At 40.3% G+C, this 23,594-nt stretch overlaps 1 protein-coding gene across 2 annotated transcripts in view; it reads right to left on the reverse strand.

Annotated features, from left to right (window-relative positions):
• CXADR (CXADR Ig-like cell adhesion molecule) overlaps window positions 1-23,594 on the reverse strand; it is a 54,515-nt gene that overhangs the window by 21,640 nt on the left and 9,281 nt on the right. For both annotated transcript variants that reach the window (XM_029939119.1, XM_029939118.1), the window contains exons 2-3: window positions 9,794-9,960; window positions 5,300-5,504 (exon numbers count right to left, since the gene is read on the reverse strand). In XM_029939119.1, the coding sequence (XP_029794979.1) occupies window positions 5,300-5,504; window positions 9,794-9,960 (372 nt within the window). The remainder of the gene's footprint in view (window positions 1-5,299; window positions 5,505-9,793; window positions 9,961-23,594) is intronic.

The following is a 23,594-nucleotide window of genomic DNA, read 5'->3' on the forward strand; positions in this document are numbered from 1 at the left end:
GTAAAGCCAAGGTTCTATTCCAGGTCTCTCTGTGTAACCGTTTAGAGGAGCTGCTAAACCCACTGCTTTCAACTCACTCTGAACACGGGATTAACACCTTAGATTTCAAACTCATCAGTTGAAATTTACTACAGTGCAATATACATAAGATAAAATCAACATAACTGAATCTTGTGGGATGATCATGTTTAATGAACTACATTAAGAATGGCTCCAATCCTCTCCCAGGCAAGTTCCCTCCTGTTGAGATCTCATGCCACAACCCCAGCCCCAGGCAGCCACTCATCAGATTTCTACCATATATAGATTCATTCTGCTTCTTCTAGAGTCATACAAAGGAAACGATACACATTTACCTTCTGTCTTGCTCCTTTTATTCACTGTAAGGCTTTTGAAGCTGATCCATGTGGTATATATTAGTAGTTCATTCTTTTTCAATGCTGACCTATACTCTTTTGATGAACAATAACGTATAAATTTGCTTATCCATTCATCTTCTAATGAACACTGTTTCCAGTTTTAGGGCCAGTCCTAAACCTCAAACAGCTAAATGGAACAGGAAAAGTGTCTGTTCCAGGAGGGTGACTGACCCACACAGAAGGCACTAAGAGAAGCCATAGGATGACACTGGGCAAGAGAGGAGGGATTATGAAAGATTCTGAGGACGGTCTGACAGAGGTGTGTACCTGTTCTGAATCAGATGCTGTTTCTGAGGCAGGATTAAGAAGACCAGGGATTAAACTGGAGAGAGGGCCATTTAGCAAGGGAGTTCTCCAGGAAAACAGGAGTAGTGCAAAGTGCGGGGCCTCACTGGGCAGGCTACAGTGGTTCCCAATTTACTCTTGCCCCACAGCCTTGAGCTTTTATCTGCATCTGTCTTCCCAGCCTGAGAAATAGCAAGACCATTTTTTGCTTTTTTTTTTTAATTTTATTTTTTAGCCTGAGCTCCTTTTTATTCTTTCAGTCCTGGAAGGGCATTTACTCTTTCACTACTATAAAAATGTAAACGGGTTTTACAGTTTTGTGCTATTGTAAATGCTGCTTGAATACTACGTTAATACCGATACATGTTCTCTTTTTTCTTGGTAATTTCTGGGTCATACCTGGTAAATCCATGTTTAACTCAATAAGAAACAGGCAAACTGTTTTCCAAAGTTGGCCCACAAGATCGTTGGGGAACATCTTTAACTATGGTTGTCAATCATGATCTCACTTCACACATGGCTTAATAATCCTTAAATCCGATTTTATTTTTATTTTTCTGACCGATATTAAAGCAGTGTTTTGTACACCAAATATCTACTAGTACCCAGTATCCTAACTGTAATCTTCATCTTTTCTCCTGAAAATATCCCTTTCCCATAAATCAACATATCCGATAGTGGGCAGCTACTTAAAGTGACTATTAAGAAAATCCAATGTCCCACAGAGCTTGAGATCCATACTCTACAACAGAACAAGACATCACCAACACTGGTTTCTGAGTGTCACTCTGGAGTGGCCCACCTGCTTCCCACTGGGAGGAGAAAGTGTCGAGTCTTTTACATGCCAACCCCAACCACCATACCACAAGAAGAGAATTCGTAATCCACAGCACATGGCCATACTGAAAGAAAGATAAAATAGTACTCCATACGTGCATCATCATCACCCGTCCATGCTAGTGGCCCACAGCAGTCTCCAGGAAGAAAACTCTAAATCCCTATATGGGACAGGGTATAATTTATCTTATCATTCAGCCAGGAAGCCTATTTTTGCTTGGTTCAAAATACCCTGCTTTCTAGGCTCAGAACTAATTTGCGGTGACATGGCTAAACACAAGAAGGTCAGAATTTTCTAAATATGGGAAATAAGCCAGCACGCCAAGTATACTTGCTCTCTCTGTGGCAAAACCAAGATGAAAGGGCGAGCTGTGGGGACCAGGCCCTGTGGTTCCCACATGGAAATAGTACCTGGGATAACCGGGCATACACCACCACTTCTGCTGTCACAGTGAAGTTTGCCATCACAAGACTAAAGGCCTTCAGAGACTAGGAGACCAGGGGTGCCTGGGTCGCTCAGTCAGTTGAGTGTCCGAGTCTTGATTTTGGCTTAGGTCATAATTTCATGGTTCATGAGTTCAAGCCCCACATCGGGCTCTGCACTGATAGCATAAAGCCTGCTTGGGATTCTCTTTCCCTCCCTCTCTGGCCCTCCCCTGCTCACATACTCCCTCTCTCTCCCTCTCTCTCTCAAAACTAAACACTAAAAAAAAAAAAGAAACAAAAAGAAAGACCAATAGACCAGCTTCACCATTTGAAACACCACTAGCCTATAATAGATGGGTTAATTAATTAACAACAACAAAAATACCCTAAGTCCTGGCAAAATCACACATAGAATTCAATGGGCGAAAATTTGAGAAATAAAATATTTATAGTCTCAAAGTAGGTCCCAAGATATATCTATATATATATTTTTTTTTAATTACAGAGAGAACATTTTCTAGTGGAGAAACTTTTCTATAAAACTAAAATTATTTCAAAATAAAAAGTGGGAAAAAAATGCCCTGCCTTTTACCAGTGGATTGCAAATCCCTCAGGCCCCTCAAGGCCAGTGAGCTACCCCACATGCTGTGGCACCGTATGCATCCAGGGAACGACTGTTATCACTCTTCAAGACAACCCAGTCTGTTTATACCCAAAAGTCTCAACACTATGCCCTTTCAGAGGTCCAGGAGAAGGTGCTAGTGATGTGTGACCACCATACTAACCCTCCATCAATTCTCTTTGTTACTGAGCTACATACGCAGGAATTCTGGTGTATCTGAAAGGGCTGGGCAGGGCCCGTCAGCGGGGCAAACTATAGTAACACGTCACCCCTCACACCCAGGCAACTAACAGACATCTCAGTCCCTGTCCACAGAGCACATAGGGCTCAACAGACAAATTCTTGTTACTCTGTGAATACCATGGTGGCATCTTCTCCGGGATTCCCCACAAGAAAATCAAGGTATTAATCAAGCCTTCAAGTGACCTAGGCCCCACTGAACTAACACTCCATCTGGTCCCAAGAGGGCACTTCATTTTATCCTTCTTCCAGACTATCCAAGCAGATTCTTCAGGTAAAGCTAACAGATAAGCTTCCATCCAACTCTCACTTTTTTTTTTTTTTTTACATTTATTTAATCTCTACACCCAACATGGGACTCAAACTCATGACCCCAAGGATCAAGAGCCACATGCTCTTCTGACTGAGCCAGCCAGGCACCGTCCCCCACCCAACCGACGCTCACTTTCAAGAGAAAATTCTGACAGTTTCTCCCAGCAGCAGCCATGACTCATTTGAAAAGATGAAAGAGAGAGCTACAGGAAATTCCCCTCCAGCTCTAATACACCCTCTCTAATCCCCACTGCCCTTCAGCAATCACATCCCTTTCTCCTTTTCCCTTCGCCTTGACCCCTCTCCCTCTCTCGTCTGGATCCACAGCTTGACCAAGGCGATCCTCTCCAGAGCTGACAAAGGGGTTACTGTGTCAACGCTTCTCACCTATCCATCCTGAGGTGTAAGATGCTGGCCTGTGAGGTTCCTGCATGGCAGTCATGGCTGCTGTCACGAATGTGCTTAGTCACATTACGTGCCAACCATTATTAAAACCCAGCTGCCTTTTAGGATATGAGCTGCCTTTTGCTGTAATGACTCCTTAGTCAGGCACTGCAAATCCAGGGCAGAACCTGGTCTGACGGGAACATACACACTCACACACACTGTGCTTATTCACACCGCTCCGGGAAATGTGTGCCAACAGCATTCTTCCGGCTGTGCCTGCCCACCTCAGGGTCCACAACAAATAATTCTGGTAACAGGTATAGTCTGACTGGTACATCATGGACCAATTAAAATTCCATATATATCTTAACACAGTGCTTCCTGGAAAGCAGTGTTAAAAGAAGATAAACAGTTATAATCTTAAATATACCTGAGTCTGGGGTAAAAGTCTAGACAAATTATTAAACTTCTTCCTGCCTTCACATTTATGAAAAAGAAAGGTAATTCCATGTTCCCTAAATGTAGACATAGAAAGCTAGAATTACCATAGGTGCCATTTAGGATAAAACGCCTTTTACCAGGCAGGGCCCTTGTGTGCACTCAACAGGGCAGCCAGTAGAAGACCCCCAAACCAACCACCACACCCCTGAAGTTGCCACTGGAGTGCAGACCTCCACATTCTATTCCTAGTCTCTACCTGCTCTGATAGTCATTCCTAAGAGTGATGTTCTAAAATGAGTCTGGAATCCAACACATCAATTTTCCATCCCCACCCCCCCAACACCGATCAGTTCTCTAAAACAGAAGGAACACGGATGTGGGAGAGAACTGCCTTGATTAGTTATTTCCAGGAGTCATGCTAGGCAGTCCTAGCAATCCGAAATTCCTACACAAAGTGGGTCTCCAAGGGTAACCCAAGGTCACAAAAAAAGGGAGTTTCCTGTCACAAAACAGACCTAGACAGTTGTGTTTTTCTACAAGTAGCTCTTGTACTTTTGTGTAAAGTCTACGCAGTAAGACTTTAAATGTGTATTTACAAACAACAACCTTTCAGTTCCTAGATTTGAAGGAATTAAGAGTGTTTGTGTACAACCACAGACTCTAGAGAAAAATAAACATTGCAGTCTTTGACAGTTTACTTATCTCCTTCTTAACTGTCATGGAGATGACAACAAGACATCCTAGCGATAACCTATCTAATCCCTTTACTTTTAGGCTGAAAAACAGTGATGCTTAGGGAGGGTAAATGATTATCTGATGAATAAGGACCTTATCCCAACCTTCTACTATATTTCATCCTCTCTGCTCCAAAGACTCCAATTATTCATCATAGAAATCTCACTCATTGAGTTACGTAGTTTTAAAAAATGCTTAATGTGCCCATAACAAGTACTTCTGAACTGAATGGAAAAGGATAGAGATTTAAGGATAATTAAATCCTTTTATGTTTCCAAAAGGTAGGCTGAGGTCCAGGAAATGAAGAGATTCTATTTCAGTTTCAAGGCAAATCTGAGAGTAATACAAAACAAAACCAAACCACAGGATCTCCTAATGCCTGGCTTCTTTTTTCATGTCACAAAACTGCTTCATTTACCTTTAAAGTCATTTATGAATTCTACAAAGAAGCTGGTCACTCTTATTTTTTTAATCCAAAACAGGAGGCTAGCTTTATGTTTTATGTTATCCGAGGACATTCGAACTCCTTCAAATGCTCCCATAGAACCAGGTTGTCCTACCCTGTTAACAAGTACCATCAATACAAGTAACTTACCGAGAACTTTCAGCTGAATCTTCTTATTTCCAACACCAGGAGCTTTTTTCACTTTGCACTGATATGTGCCAATATCTGACAACTGTAAATTTGTCACATTTATTGATGCATCGCCAGATTTGAGATCATTACTTGTAAAATGTACTCGTCCTTTCAGATCTTGATAGTAGTCATCATAGATTTTGTCTCCAGAATATAAAATAATCTGAAAGAAAACCAAAATAAGGCAGGGGGAAAAATAAATAAGCAAACCAATCCTCTGTATCATTACAGGAGCTCTGGATATGCCATGGTACTTTCTATAAATCCAAAAAAAGAATGAAAACACAGTATTATCAGTATTACAATTACTGAAATCACATTAAAACAACAGATCACAGGGTGCCTGGCTGGCTCAGTCAGTGAAACATGTGACTCTTGATCTCAGGGTTAGAAGTTCGAGCCCCATGGTGGGTGTAGAGATCACTTAAAATGGTTAAGCGTCCGACTTCGACTCAGGTCATGATCTCACAGTCTGTGAATTCAAGCCCTGGGTCGGGCTCCGTACTGACAGCTCAGAGCCTGGAACCTGCTTCGGATTCTGTGTTTCCCTCTCGAAATAAAAAATAAATAAAATCTTAAAAAAGAAAAGAGAGCAATATGATCCTTGAATATGGGCACACACTTTCATTTTAAAGGGAGAAACCAGGAGTCACTCAGCAGTGGACCTGAGGAAGCTGCTGGAGGCAAGAACAGCAGCTCCAAGAAAAAAAAAAAAAAAAAAAGGCTCCAGAAGCTGTCCCAAGAAGCTGAGAATGTACATTTCCCAACCCATCCCTTATATCCCAATAAAGACAAATTCACAAGACTAAATAACTCTACATAAGAAAGCGGTTTAGTGAGCGGTCTGTGCAAGAACACAGACGTGTGGACTCCTACACACTCTATTGTCCAGCTGTCTGAGGCTGCAGTGTATCACCGAACATATAAAATCAGGTAAATACCACCATTTCCCAAAAAAGGCTTGCGGTAACATACCTGTTGTTTTGTGTGACAAGAAAAACACATAATATTTTTTGTCTTAATACTAAGTCAGAGGCACTTGAGGGTTCTAGACTCTAAAAGATAAAGTCATAAAATAAACCTCTTGAGACACATGTGCCCAGGTTAACAGGACCTTTCAATGATTCTTCTGAGGCTAAAAGCAAAGACCCCTTTCTAATTCCACTGAGGTTACTGAGCCATTGTTACAAAATTTATGGAAATAACTAAAGGCTAGATTTAGAGGGAAAATAAATTCTGTGTTAAACTTGGCTTGGAAGGGAACTACAAGTCATCTCCATCACCAAAATTAATTTAATATACTGTATAATTTTCACACTCACTAATGAATCCTTAACTCTGGTCATCTGAGACCCAATGGTCAAAGAGCAGCAGCACTAAACTCAAATAATAATCAGAGACCATGACTACAGTCTACATCTAGCATGTTAACTAACTTTTATCTGAGATGTTCACTATGGGCAGTGTAATCAGAAACAGTGTCATGTGTAAGAATTTCTTGATGGCACGGATTCGGGTTCTCTTCTGTATTATTACATCCCCTGTGTGATAGCCACGCTAACCCCACTCCGTACCCACTAGATGTCTTAACTTACATAGTAACTGTCTGCATCTAGGAAGCACTCAGTATCAGTCTGGTAAGTAAATAAAAGCAGCAACTGAAAGGTCCACAGCTGACTTCGTCTATGAACACAAGTCACCTCTGTCTTTGCTGCATCTACTTTTCACACGGACTTGTCAATATCAACACTGTGAACTCTTCAAATGAGGCTGTCCTGTCTTCCCCTGTATTTAACTACTGACTCCCTTATTCAATCTACTGCATTCAATCCCTCACTTTGCTACCAATGCACCTTAGTAGTCCTCTGAGGAAAGTCTGACAAGGTGTCCTCACCATTTGTTATTTTGTCAACTCTATTTTCCCACAAAAACAGTATTACAAATAGTGGTTATGAAACGGAGAACTGACATTCACCAGACAATTTTGATTCCTCTTCACAACCCTGCCAGGGTGGTGCCCCTGTCCACATTTAACCTTGAAGCTGAGGAAAGCAGTGGCTCTCAGTTCAGTTTTTGCAAAGTCACAGGCTAAGATACAAACCAGATCCATTTGACTTGGTACATTTACTGACTTGGTACTGACTTTAAGCTTACAAAATCCTTAATCATACAATATTTTGGTGAATTCTCATCACAATCCTGAGAGGTAGGTGTACTTATTCCTATTTCACACATGAGGATAGAGGCTTAAGAAACATGGGAAGCAGTACAGCAAAGTGTAAAGGATAGAACAGTGCAGGGGAATGAGATCGACCTGAGTTCAAACCCCAACAGCTCTGTTGCTAGCTGTGTACCCCTGGACACAAATCTCTGGGCGTCCATTTCTCTTCCTCACGTGTATAATAACTCTCATTTAGGGTGTTGTTTTAAGGTTTAAATAAGTATATATAATTGAAGTATTTACAACACTGTCCAGCACATAGTAAGTGCATGGTTAACTGTTTATGGACTAAAATCACACAGGAAACAAGGATGGAAACTTCTCCAGCCCAGTCCCCTGCCACAGTGACTACTTAGTTTAATTAAATAATGGCTCAGCTAACATATACTGTAGCTGAAATTCTCTATCAGCATCCTCTTCTGCATCAATCTTTCCCTAACTCTTTTACCTATCTTTTGGTTTGATTTTACTGTATTTTAGGTTAGAGGCTAGGTTTCTAAACCCAGCAACGGACACTTGAATGCAGTCTCTATTCTCATACTTGTCTCAAAAGTCTGTAGGCGACAAAGCTATGCCTCTCACTCAGTACAGAAGACTCTGGGTCCTCCTTCTACAAAGGGACGCACAAGGCTGGCTACAGGGTATACTGTGCTTCTTGGTCTCTACATGTACCTTGTCACACAGCCTCACACCTGAGTCCTAAGCCAGAGGCACCGAAGACTCACGCTCTCCATTCATTCATCTGAGCCAAAAGAGCAGTCATGGGCTCTAAGGGGAGATGGCCTCAGGGTGGGAGGAGTCCACAGACCCTCAGGTGGCAGCCCGAGTCCAGGGTGCTGGCACCAACATGGAGAGAGAGAGGAAAGCAGAGCAAGGCAGGGAGGAACAGGATATCTGGGCTGAGCAGACAAAATGAGCCAGGCTCTATTCTGCTTAGGGAGACGAAGTTCCAGTAGCAGAATCAGGGCAGAGGTATGTCCTTGGAGGGGGTGGCCCTGTCATTCACAATCTGGGAAAGACATTCATTTCTTCCTTCACAAATACATCATGGGAAAACTGCCTGAAACTGCCAAAAATAGTAAGTATCTAACTGCACTGAGTCAGTCATTAAATGGCTTAATAACCCCTTCTTCTATATGGACCATAAATAAAAATAAATTTTCTCTTCCAAATGTATGTGTTACTATATTCCTCTAGATATTTACACTTGTTTTTCTCTCCCTGGTCTAATAAAATGTTTTTTCAAAAAAATTAAATGTGTCCTTGGGCACCTGGCTGGCTTGCCCAGTAGACTGTAAAACTCCTGATCTTGGGCTTGTGAGTTCAAATCCCACTCTGGAAGTTGAGATTACTTTAATAAAATATTAAAAAAGAATTAAATGAATAAACAAAATTAAATGTGTCCGGCAAGGCTAATATGCAACATCCTTCTAAGTTAGGTGAAATATTTTGATACTATTAAAAGGCAAAGTATGAGATATGTATTTGGAGATGAGATTATTGGGTGATTTCCCTCCTTTGTGCCATTTCTGGCTTTCTAGGTTTTCTGCAGTAGGCTCTTAATACTTTATAATTAAAAATACTTCTACAGTGGCACCTGGGTGGCTCAGTTGGTTAAGCACCCGACTTTGGCTTAGGTCATGATCTCGCGGTCTGTGAGTACTAGCCCCACACCTGGCTCTGTGCTCAAAGCCTGGAGCCTGCCTCGGATTCTGTGTCTCCCCCTGCCTCTGCCCCTCTCCTGTTTGTGCTGTCTCCCTCTCAAAATGTAAACATAAAAAAAAAAAAAACCCAAAAAAACAAAAACACTGAATTCCAAAAAGAATACAAACAAAATACTGAATCCCAATCAATTCTTCACCAAGTCTAGTTTCCTCGCTGTCCCCACGCACGGTGTGCACACTCCGGCCATGCATCATGCCTGCTCCACACGCTCCCCCCACCATGCCACGGCTCACATTTCCAACCCCAGATTTTCAGAATGTTCCTTCCTCAAAGCCTTCTTCTCTAAGAAATCTTAGGCCACTTGGTATCCACAGCACTCCATGACACGTGTCCTCACTTTCCACCGGAATGACTGTCTTCCTCTGCCATACCACAAGCTAGAGAAGTCCGGGGCTTCCTTCATAGTTCCCCCTTCCCCACCCCCATGGGTGTGATCAGCATAGTGATGGACACTCAGACAGGTTCCACAGACTTCTGCTGGGTGAGCAAGCACTTAGCAAACTTACCACTTGATCCACCTTCTGATTATCAGCTGGTGACAGCAGCCACTCAATGTCCAGTGGTCCCTGGTCTTCTGGACTAAGGGTAAATTTGCATGGCAAATAAGCAGTTTCCCCTTTGGCCTTTTCAATCATCTGATCAGGAGTAGTGATACTCAAACTTCTGGTAAAATCTGGAGAAAGAAACAAGCACATGGACTAGGAATCTGCTGTTGGGCTGGTAGCATGCTGAGCACAGCCCAGCTGTGCAAGAGAACAGGCTGTGATTGGGGACCAGAGTGAGGAGGTCCAAACACAGCGGTCCCCAGTTTGTAGTTCGTGCCTTTGTAGAAATGGAATGCCAATATTAACAGCATCTCATTTGATACAATTTCCTTTAAGAGCAGCAGGAATATCAAGTGTGCCGTACCAGTTTCTATGAGTAGAGAGTATTCTATATCCAAGGAGATGTTTAAAACTGAACTTAACTACAGTCTCTAAAAGGTCAGTCATCTCATACCAGCTCATGAACACGTTAATTCAAACTTGTCACAGAGCCACAGACACACTGGGAACTCTTGCTGCTGGGGTACATGCTAATGAATTTTGACATGTTTTCCACCAAGGCTTAATTCTAAATTTTTATTAAATTAGTGGTGCCTGGCTGGCTCAGTCAGTAGAGCATACAGCATACGCTCTTAACCTCTGGTCATGAGTTCAAGCTCTACAATGGGCACAGGGCTTACACTAAATAAATAAATAAATAAATAAATAAATAAATAAATAAATATTTATTTGGCTCAGTCAGTTAAGCGTCTGACTCTTGGTTTCGGCTCACATCATGATCTCACAGTTTGTAGTTTGAGCCCCACACCAGGTTCCGCACTGACGGTACGGAGCCTGCTTGGGATTCTCTCGCCCTCTCTCTCTGCCCTTCCTCCACTCTGTCTCTCAAAATAAACAAACTTAAAAAACAGTATGTGCTTTTTAAATTACCAAATATTTGATCTTAATATTATGATCTTGAAGACTTTTCTTACTGTTTCTCTTTTCCTATTTCTCTTCTGAAAAATGTCTGTCATACTTATTATTGTTAAAAAGACATCTTAAAATTCCATAACTCATTCTGTAATTTGCATTCCATAAAACTTCCACTTAGGTCACAGAAAATTAATGCTAAATGGCAGTATTTGAAAAGTATATAAAAACCAAACTAAGATGTCCTGAGTCACAAACAAAAATTCCAAGACTCATGTGAGTTTGTCAAAAAGAAATGGCTTGGGGTACCCGGATGACTCAGTTGGTTAAGCGTTCAACTTCGGCTCAGGTCATGATCTCGTAGTTCATGGGTTCGAGCCCCACCTCAGGCTCTGTGCTGACAGCTAGCTCAGAGCGTGGAGCCTGCTACAGATTCTGTGTCTCCCTCTCTCTCTGACCCTCCCCTGCTCATGCTGTCTCTTTCTCTCTCTCTCTCTCAAAAATAAATAAAAACATTTAAAAAATTTTAAAAAATGGCTTAAACCTGATGAATCTTTATTTTTGAGAGAGGTGTATGAGCGGAAGAGGGGCAGAGACAGATGATGACAGACGATCTGAAGCAGGGTCTGTGGGAGCCTGATGTGGGGCTCGAACTCAAGAACCCTGAGATCATGACCTGAGCTGAAGTCAAGATGTTTAACTAACTGAGCCATCCAGGCACCCTCCAAACCCACTGTATCTTTGTAAGAAGTGAACAAAGTCTCCTCTTTGCTGCAAAACTAGTATCACTTACATGTGCAAAAAAAGGGATGGGGAGGGAAGTAAACTACAAGCAAAATAGAAGTTTCTTGATATATATTAGATAAAAAATACTGAGTTTAATTAATTTACATTTTGTTTTTCAAGAGAAAAGCAGTTTTGTTCATATCAATTCACAAAAAAAAAGGGTTTGTTCACTAGGTCTTATAAGATCAAAGTCTGAAAAAGGCAATGATTTGATATGAAATGTAAATTTAATATGTAAATAAACTATCACATAAAACTTATTTTTTTCAACTATTTACACTATAAAAATGTGCATAGCACTAGTTTGTCATATCCGCTTTCCTTGTGACAACCCAACATTTTCTTGCACATAAACTTTAAGTATCAATGGATACAGAACCAAAGTTTCAAACGGCCCTGACATATGGTCCTCTCCATAATTGAACGCAGACTTGCAGGGCTCAGTGATGACCTGGAGGAGGTCCTAAGCACTAAGATCACGGTACATGGGGCCTGCCTCTGTCCCCCTTTCTTCCCCTGCTGTGACCAGCATATTAACATTTTAGAGAAAAAGTAAGAATAGGGGTGCCTGGGTAGTTCAGTCAGTTAAGTATCCAACTCTTGATATCAACTCAGGGTCATGAGTTCAAGCCCAGCACTGGGCTCCATGCTGGGCATGGAACCTACTTTAAAAAAAAAAAAAAAAAAGAGTAAGTAAATTCAAGTCCTAAGTCTCCATAATGATGATTTTGATGTTGTATTCCAAATAATAAGTTCCAACAAACCAAGCCAAAATGAAGAATTAAATTAGCCATCCCACAATCCTTTCCATTATCCTTCAAAGAAGCTTAATACATATCTGTCACTTGTAATAAAATGCTAATAAAGTTAAAGCTAATAGATTGAGAATGAAAGAAAAGCAGGGTTACATTGAAGCCATTTATATTCAAACACCATCCTAAGCTTTTAATCACATTTAAGTGCGCTCCTCAAAATGTAGATTAAAACTGGGCATGGACTCTCTGTTCTCTTAAATCAGAGGCTGACCTAACTCTGACCAATGGGTACTGCTGTGTGAGTTCCAAGGCAAGGCCTCAAAAGGTCCCATTGCTCCCATTCTCACCCTCACACCCCTGCCACCAGTGACCAAACCACACAGGAGAGAACTGGCGGATTCAACCAAGAGCTGCAGCTGCTCAACACGCAGCCTCCTCCGAAAACCAGCCCCCGTCTCGACCAGTTGTCTGCAGCCCCGTGAGTGAGCCTAGAACGTCCCATCTCAGCCCAGATGAAAATAACAATCCCCAGGACCATGAACTAGCACAGTTTTTGTTTTAAGCCTGTAGAGTTTGGGTTGGTTCGTTACACAGCAAAGACTGATGATATACCATCCAACTCACTGATTCAGCCCAAATGGACTATTTTATTCACTATCCAATCTCCATTTCATGCCCACAATTCTATTTAAAATTATTTGATTTTTATGTGTATAACCTCAAGTGCTTCTCCTGAATTAATATTCAGTCCTCTGAATACATACTTTCTACCTTTTCTAATAAACTCAGTTCCATTCTTACTTCATTCACGAAGACATTCATTCTCCTACCTTCTAACCTACACTGATTTTTCTTTCTGCCTTTATACGCATATTCACAGTTCTTTACTTTCTGGTCTCTGGACTATCCATTTGACACTTAGAATATACTATCTCAAGGTTTTTTTCCTTTATAAGCTTTATTGCAAAGTTGACTTAGATAGTTTCCAGGGTTTTGTCATATGTTCTAGATGCTGATGAGCTTACCTGCTTCCCATAATACCCTGCATTTTTAACCGAATTTTAAAAACCCATGTCCTAATTTAAATCATCATTTTTATAAAGGTTGAAAAAAGTATTAATCTCCTAGAAGTTGTTCCTGCTACTTGAAGATCTCCTTTTTTTGTTACCTGCACTTAATTTGTCTGGGTATTAATACTTTATGTATTAAGATAAGAACAATCTAAGTATACTCCAGAATGAAAATTCCATTACAAAAGGAATCAAGACATAGGCCAAAAATTTGCAAGGAACAATATATAAGAGAATGAAATTTTATTATTAACCATTAAACTTTCTGGTTTTTTAGTTCTTTTAGAGTCTTTATTTTATAAAAATCAAAAAAGTTACTCTCTCCCACTCTCTCCCTCTTACACTCACTTGTGCTCACTCTCTCTCAAAAATAAACTTAAAAAAAACATTAAAAAGTTAAATGACATCAAACATACGCGTATAATGTTCAAGTCCTAAATATCCTCTCTGTATTTCTATTGCACAGTCATTAGAATAAAATGCAAGTTAGTTTTCATGATAGTATCTTTCATTCTTTCTTGTTTGACACATAAAAGTTACTTTCATGTTAAAAGACTGACTACCTTAGGAAACAGTTACATATGTATTAAAATGATCTGGAAAGATGTATACCAAACTCTTAATGGCAGTTATTGTTTGAGAACTGAAATTTTAAGGTGACTGCCCATTTCTGCTTTATACTGATATTCTCTTAGTGTGTATGCTGCTAAAAAAATTTTAAACAGATTTTTAAATGGCTTTCCATATTTCTTTTTCAAAATAATGCTTAAAACATTCAACTGCTCTTCAATGTGTTCTACTAATAATGAATTCAAATCTCAAGACTGTACATAACAGTTACTGGGTTTCCTAGCAACATTGAAGGGCCCTCTTTGCACAGAGGCATAGTTTTTCCAGTGTTGAAGTGTGCAACAGTCACAAATTAATACAAGACAAAAGGCAGACACTTGGTCCCATGCAGTGTCTCCAGGGATTCTTTCCTAATATGTGCTGCCGAGTTCTGTTTATGCAGCAAATTGAGTGATGATTTAACTTGCAAACTACTTGCAGGTTCAAACATGGCCTGAAAACTAAATCAAATAACAAATCGTATAATCTTATTTAAACTTATATTCAGAGTAATAAAATACATGTAACATTATCAACCACAAGTATTTGCTGAATCCAGTTAGTACGTGCTCAGCACTGAATTATATAAGTAAACAAACTGAATCACAACCCATTTTGGCAGCGACTAAAAAAAATCTCCTAGTTTCCCCCCCTTTTTTTTAACCTCCAGATTTCAAATCACTTGAATCTTCAGAGCTTCTCTTCTGCCCAGCCTGCCTTCTGCTGTAGCATCAAAATGACACCAGCTCATCAAAGTATTTTTTTAGCCTTGATGTTGTCATCTCCTACCCAACATTAGAACTCTTGCTACCCTAAGAATCGAGTAAAAGTGGAGATAACGGAAGACTCTATTCCTCTAGCTGGAAGGCAACATTTTGAACTGATGAACTGCTTTGATCTCTTTTTTTTTTTAATTTAAATCCAAGTTAGTTAATACATGGTGTAATGATTTCAAGAACAGAATGTAGTGATTCATCACTTACATTAACACTCAGTGCTCATACCCACAAGTGCCCTCCTTAATGCCCCTTGCCCATTTAGCTCATCTCCGCACCCAACACCCTTCTAGCAACCCTGTTTCTTCTCTGTATTTAAAAGTCTCTTATGCTTTGTCTCCCTCTCTGTTCTTATCTCATTTTTGCTTCTGTTCCACTTTGATTTCTACACATTAGAAATCAAAGTGGCTACACATTAACCTGAATGGTCTTCAGTTATCTTTTCCTTATTGCAATCTTAAAATCATAGGCAAATGGAAAGTGCTCATGAAACCTTATGGTTCGTTTAAAAACATATCAAATTTAAAAAAGAAAAAGAAGTAAACATGAGGATTTTCAATAATGTTTTGAGAGGATAAAGTCTTAAAACTGGAGAACACAAAAGCTATGAAAGAAAATACACAAATCTAACTGTATTCGGTCAGTAAACCACAAGCTAGATTTTAACAAATTTGCTGAATGAAGGAAGGCTTTCTGTTTTTCTATCACTTGGGAAATAAAGAGAACAGCTTCAAACTTATTTTTCATGTCTTTACCTATATCAACAAGATACTAAATGTGAAGTCTGACCAGTGATGGCATATGGACGGGGATCTTAAAGATCATGTCTGAGTGTAGGGACTTCTAGGAAGCATTCCTTGTGCCGAAACATGGACTGGATGGATTGGATGTCCTCTAATGTACATCTGGGCAACTGGTAAGTCCTCCATCAGCACGTTTCCTTCCTTACTGAAGTTGCTCTACTACATGTTCCTCCAGCCGGTACCCCAGTGAACATTTGACAGTTGTTTGGGTTTTTTTTTAAGTTTATTTATTTACTTTGAGACAGAGATAGCATGAGCAGGGGTAGTGCGGGGGGAGGGGGGTGCGCGGCGTGGGCAGGAGAGAATCCCAAGCAGGCTCCATGCTGTCAGCTGCAGAATCCAACACAGGGCTCAAACTCACAAACCACAAAATTACAACCTGAGAAACCAAGTCAGTTGCTTAACTGACTGAGCCACCCAGGCACCCCATATTTGATTTTAAAGATCAAAGCAAGAAAGAAAGAAGAAAGGAGAAAAGAGAAACAAAAGACAACACAACTCATAAACACAAGCACCTTCATACAAGAGAAGGAAAACAGAATGGATCTACCAGAGATGAAAGATAGTCCATTTTGAAATAGTGGAGGAAACTTAACAAGCTGCAATGTGACTAAAAGGTGGAAATCAGTTAAGACCTTCCTCTATTAAAGACGGAACTACAACCGTCAAAGTGTCTGGGGCCAATCATACATAGGAAATCCAAGAAATCAGTGGAAGCAATGAGGAGAAAAAGAGAAGAAAGTCTGTATTTGTGGAGCACTGGTGCTTGTACATGCTGCCCACTTTCTCCCTGCTCTACCTTCTCCCACTCGGAGCATCTCTGGCCATTTATCTACGTACCTCTTACCTGTCCCCTCCTCTCTGAAAATTTTCCTGTTCCTCACAGTGAGAACTGACCTCTCCTCTACATTACACAATGGTTCCTCTACTGTTACAGTGGTTCACACAGCTCCGTCCTGACGCACATATTTTCACTCACCTGACTGTGTCTCAGGGCTTCATGTCTGGTGTGTACATCCCAAGACTAGTTTAATAAACCCCCAGACTTGGGGCACCTGGGTGGCTCAGTTGGTTAAGTATCTGACTCTTGATTTCAGCTCAGGTCATGATCTCAGTCCTGAGATCACGCTCACATGTTCTCTCATCCTCTTTCTCTCTCTCAAAATAAACAAACTATAAAAAAAAATAATAATAAATAACCCCCCAGATTTGACACTGGGCAAAATTGTCAAACCTCAAGTAGAGAGCAAAGCTCAGATTAGAGGAAGGTGAAGGAGCTGCTTGGAAGAGGGGATGTGATTAATGGGAGACAAGACCATCAGTCCCTATGGGAAAAGCATGGGAAGGAGGAGGGCCATGGGAGACCATGGATCCAGGAAAGCAAAGGAACAGAACGACCCCTACACAGAAGATCCAGCTCAGAAAAAGGTGAACAAGCCTGGCCATGTGCTGATGGGAGCAAGGACTGATGCTTATTACTTTAATACTAACAATACAAGAAATGTTAGTAAATCTGAAAAGAACACATATGCAACTTTATATATACTATATGTTAACATGAGAGAAATCAGACATTGAGAAAAACTTTTATTTGTAACTATTCTAAAATCACAACTGCGGCTAAAGAGTTACTTGTCTTATTTTTCAACCATCCTTAGAGCAATATGAAGCAAAAAGAAAAAATACTAAATATTAATACATGCCTTTTCAAATTATCTAAAGCCATTCCAAAGATATTAACAAAAAGGGGCAAATACTAGAAAAAAAAATAATTTCAATTTACATTCCAAAAGTCTTGCATATTTCTTTGAGTTCTTGGGAAAGGGTACATTAGGATAACCTTAACATCAATTGTTAGAAGTTACCTGACATTGACTTTTATGAGAAATGTCAAAGAATGTCATAAGGGTTATTACTATTTTATTTTCTTTTTAAATTTATTTATTTATTTGAAAGAGAGAGAGAGAGAACGCGCATTCATGCGTGTGTGCACACTGGTGGGGGGGGGGCGGCAGGGGGGGAAGATGGATGCAGAGAGAGAGTGAAGGACAGAAAACGAATCCCAAGAAACAGAAGCTGACAGTATGGAGCCTGATGTGCGGTCCAAACCCACAAACTGTGAGAGCGTGCCCTGAGCCAAAATCAAGAGCCAGATGCTTAACTGACTGAGCCGCCCAGTTGTCTCAAGGGTTACTATTTTAACATTAAGAAATAAAATGGGTAAATCAGGAACTGGTATACTTAGGGACATGTTCATCAGGACAAGTATAATTCTGTTCTGTGTGTCTGATAACAAATACTACAGACGCCTGAGTTAGCACCAAGTCACTGGGATATTCCAAACTGTACAAAAATGAAACTCCTAGAGCACCTGGCTGGCTCAGTCAGTGGGGCATGTGACTCGATCTCAGGGTCATGAGTTTGAGCCTAATATTGGGGGCACCAGTTTACTGAAAAAAACAAATAAATAAATAAAATAAAATGTTTTTTAAAATGCAACTGTTGTACTCTTAAATAATTTCCTGATCCTATCTCCAACCCGTGGCAACTTTCCTTCTCACCAGGAAGTTCCTTTGGGACTAGCAATTTTTTTTTAAGTGTATTTATTTTGAGAGAAAGAGAGAGGGCGCGTGCAGCATGAGCAGGGGAGGGGCAGAGGGAGGGAGAGAGAAATCTCTAGCAGGCTCTGTGAGGTTGTCAGTGCAGAGCTCAACACGGGGCTCAAACTTACAAACTCAACTGTGAGATCATGACCTGAGCTGAAATCAAGAGTCAGATGCTTAACTGACTTCATGAACAACCCAGACACCTCAGAATTTGCAATTTTTAAAAGTCACCTACACAGTAAGTGTTTCTAGGAAAAAAAATTTTAAATGTTAATATCAGTTCCTGCTCCAACTGGGCCTTTCAATATTGCTGGGGAAGAGAAGAAAACACTTAGAGGAAGGTAGAAATTATGCTCTTGGCCGTCTAGTGGTTTCAATTCTCATACGGGCTACCTAGTGCAGTATGTTAATATGTACTTAGAGCTAAGAAAATAATACTGACAGTCAGATAAGAATAAAAAATGATATTGAATATACTTCTATGCTTTTCTATGCAGTTTTTTAAATATAAATTCCTAGCTCCCCACCCCCAAGGAGAAATAAAAAGCAAGTACCCAGGAAATAAACTGAGATGGAAATAGGGAAATCATTATCTTAACAATAAACAGTAACTAACAGTGACTGAGCACTTATTATGTGTCGGGCACTTTTCAAAAGTGTTTACATATTTTTTAAAAGGTGGATATATATTAACTCTTTAAATTCTCATAGCTTTGAAGGGCGCACTACTATTATCCCCATTTTACAGTGAAGAAATAGGCACTGAGAGGTACTAGGCTACTAAGAGGAACAAGATGTTCCCAAGCCACATTTATCCTTTAAGTAGAAGGCCACCAGTAAACACCCTTGCACAGAGATCCTGTTTTTAAAATCAGTATAAAACAATGAGTAGGTTTCAGATCCCACTCTAATCACCACGGTGGAGGAGGGTTAAGAATTCACTTTCCTCTGCTATATGAAACTTCTAGGTGGCTCAGTTGGTTAAGCGTGCGTCTCTTAATTTCAGTTCAAGTCATGATTTCACGGTTCATGGAGCCTCACATCCAGCTCAGCACTGACAGTGCAGAACCTGTGTGGGATTCTCTTTCCCTCTCTCTCTGCCCCCTCCACTGCTCTCATGCACACATATGTGCATGCTCCTCTCTCTTTCAAAATAAACTTAAAAAATTATTTAAAAAAAAATTAAAGTAATTTCTACATCCAATGTGAGGCTTGAACTCAAAAACCCTAAGATCAAGAGTTGCATGCTCTACCCACTGAGCCAGCCAGGCACACCTGGGTGAACCTTTTTTTTTTTTTAACAAGGAAATAAATACCAGACAAGGAATCGGCTGTCAGTTGTCACAAAATAACAAGAAACCCATTGTCATTTTTGACATGTTGTTGCTTCTTTAGAGCTTAAACATAAATTAAGGATATTGAACCAAAATGTCTATTTCAGATCTAAATTATGTCCTAATTTTAGATAATCATCAACCAACCAAGAAGTCTTCCCCTGACACCTATCTCCTCCCCTTCTGCAACTCAAAGGCAGTAAGTAAGCAGCAGTGCTCTGAGCTCCCTTAAATGTGCAGACATTTCTGAAACATTAACATACTGAATTATGGAAGCAGGTCTGTCCATTAAAAGCATGGGCTCCAAAGTCAGATTTGGGTTCAAATTCATACCGAGCTTACTGAATACTTGGCCATAGGCAAGTTTCTAGCCTTTTTAAGTCCATGTGTTTCTCCTTTAAAATGGGAATCAATACGGGTGCCTGGGTCACTCAGTTAAGCGTCCAAATTCGGCTCAGGTCATAATCTCACAGTTCATGAGTTCTAACCACGGTTCTAATCACGGTTTGTGAGTTCTAACAGTTCAGAACCTGGAGACTGCTTCAGACTTTCTGTCTCCCTCTCTCTGCCCTACCCCCCCTCATGCTCTCTTTCTCTCTCAAAAATAAATAAACATTTTAAAAAAATTTTAAATAAAATAAAATGGGAAACAATAGTAATAATGCCTACTTCATTGTAGGAATTAAAGAATGTACGTACAGCTTTTAGACCAGTTCTAGCACAACTTGGTATCATACTATCAATAATAAATACTATCTAACAAATACTATCTAATATGACAATTCATTGTCATAAGCCTGTCACTTCTAGGACATAAACTCCTGTAGTATTGGGAAGGTATTTTTTAATCTTTTATCCCTCACACTTAGCGGTGCCTCCCATACAAGAAGAACTTAAAATCTGCTGTGTAAATAAATGACACTGAAATGTATCCACTAGGTTTTGACAAAAAGAACATCACTGGTGACCTAGGCCAAATCTGATTTAGTGATGGACTTGAGAAGCCGCAGTGGGATACAGCTAATTACAAAGGATGAGATGTGTGACCAGAGACAGAACCAGCAAGGCTACTGTTTTGAGGAACCTGGCTCTCAAGGGTAGGAGGAAAGTGGCAGGGTGTGATGTGTGGTCAATGAAGGGTTGTTGTGAAGTAAGAAAAGTAGAGCATGTTCATGTAAGTCAAAAGGAAAGAGTAAATAGAAGGAAAGAGGTTTAAAAATACACAGAGCAGAACTCTTAGAAACTGAAGAATCAAGACCCCAGGAAAGCATGATGCCTAGAAAATAAGAAATAAGACAACCTTTAAATAAGAATGGAGGGAAGGAGTTAAGAGGATGGTACAATTATCGACAAGCTTACTCTGTAAGAAATTAAGGGAATGTGTACCTGCTAGCCTCTATTTCCTCTGGGCCAAGGGAGGCAAAAGGCATTTACTTAGAATAAAAGAAGCTAAGGGGGAAAAAATGTGGGTAGAGGGTTTTGGGAGGCAGATTCAAGTCTGAAATATCTGTGAAACGAATAGGCGAAGAAGTGAGGTATTGCAGAATCGTATCACGAGTCCAAATGATACACGTTCATAGCCGATGAAGCTGAGCAAGATATATATTCTGACCTTACCATACCCTTTTTGCTAGTTTTACATATTTGAATTTTCCCATAATTAAAATGTTTTTTTAAAAAATGATGTGGGGGGCGCCTGGGTGGCTCAGTTGGTTAAGCCTCCGGCTTCGGCCTAGGTCAGATCTCACATTCGTGGGTTCGAGCCCCGCATCGGGCTCTGTGCTGACAGTTAGCTCAGAGCCTGGAGCCTGCTTCGGATTCTGTGTCTCCTTCTCTCTCTGCCCCTCCCCCTCTCATGCTCTGTCTCTCTCTGTATCAAAAATAAGTAAAACATTAAAAAAAAAAATGATGTGGTACTATACACCCGCCAGAAGAGCCAAAATGAAAAAAGGCTTTGATGGGGATGTGAAACAATGGAAGCTCATGTACTCTATTGGTGGGAGTGTCATCCAGCACAATTAATTCTGGAAAACTGTGTGGCAGTTTCAACTAAGTCTAAACACAGGTATAACCTATAGGACCCCAGAAACACCATTCACAGGTAGAGAAATGTGTGCACATGTGCACTGAAACACATGAATGAGAATGTCACAGCTGCATTTTTCACAATAGCAAAAAATTGGGAAAAATGTCCAGCAACAGTAAAAATGGGCTAGTCAATTGTGATATGGTCACACAACAGAATACCATGTAGCAATGCAAACAAATAAACTACAGCTACACAAAATGAATGATCTTACAAACATGCTACATGAAAGTTACACCAAAAAAAAACCCCCACCACATACTGTATAATTCCATATATATAAAGTGTTAACACTAATCTACACTGTTAGAAATCAGAAGCAGTGAAGAAGTGACTGGAAAAGGCTGGGGACTGGAGATATGTCAGTACACAGAAATGACTACTGCTTTGAGGAACCTGGCTCTCAAGGGTAGAAGGAAAGAGGTAGAGTGTGATGTGTGGTCAGGGAAGAATTGTTCTGAAATGGGAAATGTGGGTTATATTCTATTTCCTGATCAGGATAAGAATTACACACATGTTTCTGCTTTGTGATAATGCTCTAAACTTTGTGCTTTTCTATACATAAATGCCATACTTGAGACAAAAGATTTAATTTTCATTTTTTAAAATTTTTAGGTAAACTCTACCCCTAACATGGGGCTCAAACTCATGACCCCAAGCTTAGAGCTATATGCTCCACTGACTGAGCCAGTCAGACACCCCTAAAGGGTTTATTTTAAAGAAAATTTAAAAGAGTTGAAACAGTTAGAGACAAAAGTTATTTTTATTTTTTGTTAAAAATATAATGTCCTGATGCTGTATAAATGGACTTTACAAAAAAAAGAAGTCTAGCCAGAGTGGACAACAGTCTTCCCAATGTGCAAAGCTGAGTATCACAGTCCATGAGCAGGACCAAAGAAACCACCTGGAAGATCGATCCCTAGCAGAGATGGGAACTGATATCTGACCAGTGGACCCTGGATTATTTAAGAAATTCTGGTGTTAAGAATAATCAGAAGTGGGGTAGAGGGCGGTTAAGGACCTGATGATCTCACTGACAGCAAGAAGGTGTGACAGAAGTTTAGGAAAACTAGGTGCCAATGACCACAGAGTACAAGATTTCAGAGGAAAAAGTATAAAGAGGGTTGCCTAGTAAACTAGAGAGAAAAATCACTATTTGAGAGGTCAAGGAACTGCGATGTAAGAATGTTAGAAGAGGGAACTGTAAAACGTAAATCCTAAAATACCAACATAATGCTATGATGGGGGAAGGGCAGGACAGGAGAATGAGGTAAGGCACGGTCACTGCAAAGAAGCAACCAGAAGTTTGGTATAGGCAGAGAGCAGGGGTCTCAAGGGTGAAGGTCTGGGACACAAGGTCAAGGAAGGGGAAAGTAATGTGGAGAAGCCAGTGGGGCCTCAAGAGAATAATCAGAAAACCACACATTTTTAAAACATTTTTTTTGTTAACATTTATTTATTAGTGAGAAACAGAGAGAGACAGAGCATGAGTATGAGAAGGGCAGAGAGAGGGGGAGACACAGTATCTGAAGCAGGCTCCAGGCTCTGAGCTGTCAGCCCAGAACTAGATGCAGCACAGAGCCTGATGTGAGGGTCGAACCCATGAGCAGTGAGATCATGACCTGAGCTGAAGTAGCATGCTCAACCAACTGAGCCACCCAGGAGCCCCCACACATTTTTATATCACGTAACATTTCTACTCTGATCCTCATCCTGCTCTGCTGAGAATCAGAGCTGGGGAAGAAGTGCCTGACTCGCTTCTCTGAACCAAAGCTTGCTGGCAGCATCAGAACGGTGTCTTCCTCACATCTTCTGAAGCTTCTAGCACAAAATCTCACCATATGTACACATTTTAGTATCTATTTGCCCCCAAATGTCTTCCACAGGAATTGAAGTTCTGAATAAGAAATATTCATTATGTTATAAACCAGGACCAGGAAAAATTTAAATTATAAAGGAAAGCCAGGGGAAATTAAGAAAATAAACATGCAGATAGATTTTTTATCTTGGATTGTGACCCACCCT

The sequence above is a fragment of the Suricata suricatta genome, chromosome 5 (genome assembly GCF_006229205.1).
Source record: "Suricata suricatta isolate VVHF042 chromosome 5, meerkat_22Aug2017_6uvM2_HiC, whole genome shotgun sequence".
Classification (NCBI taxonomy): Eukaryota; Metazoa; Chordata; class Mammalia; order Carnivora; family Herpestidae; genus Suricata; species Suricata suricatta.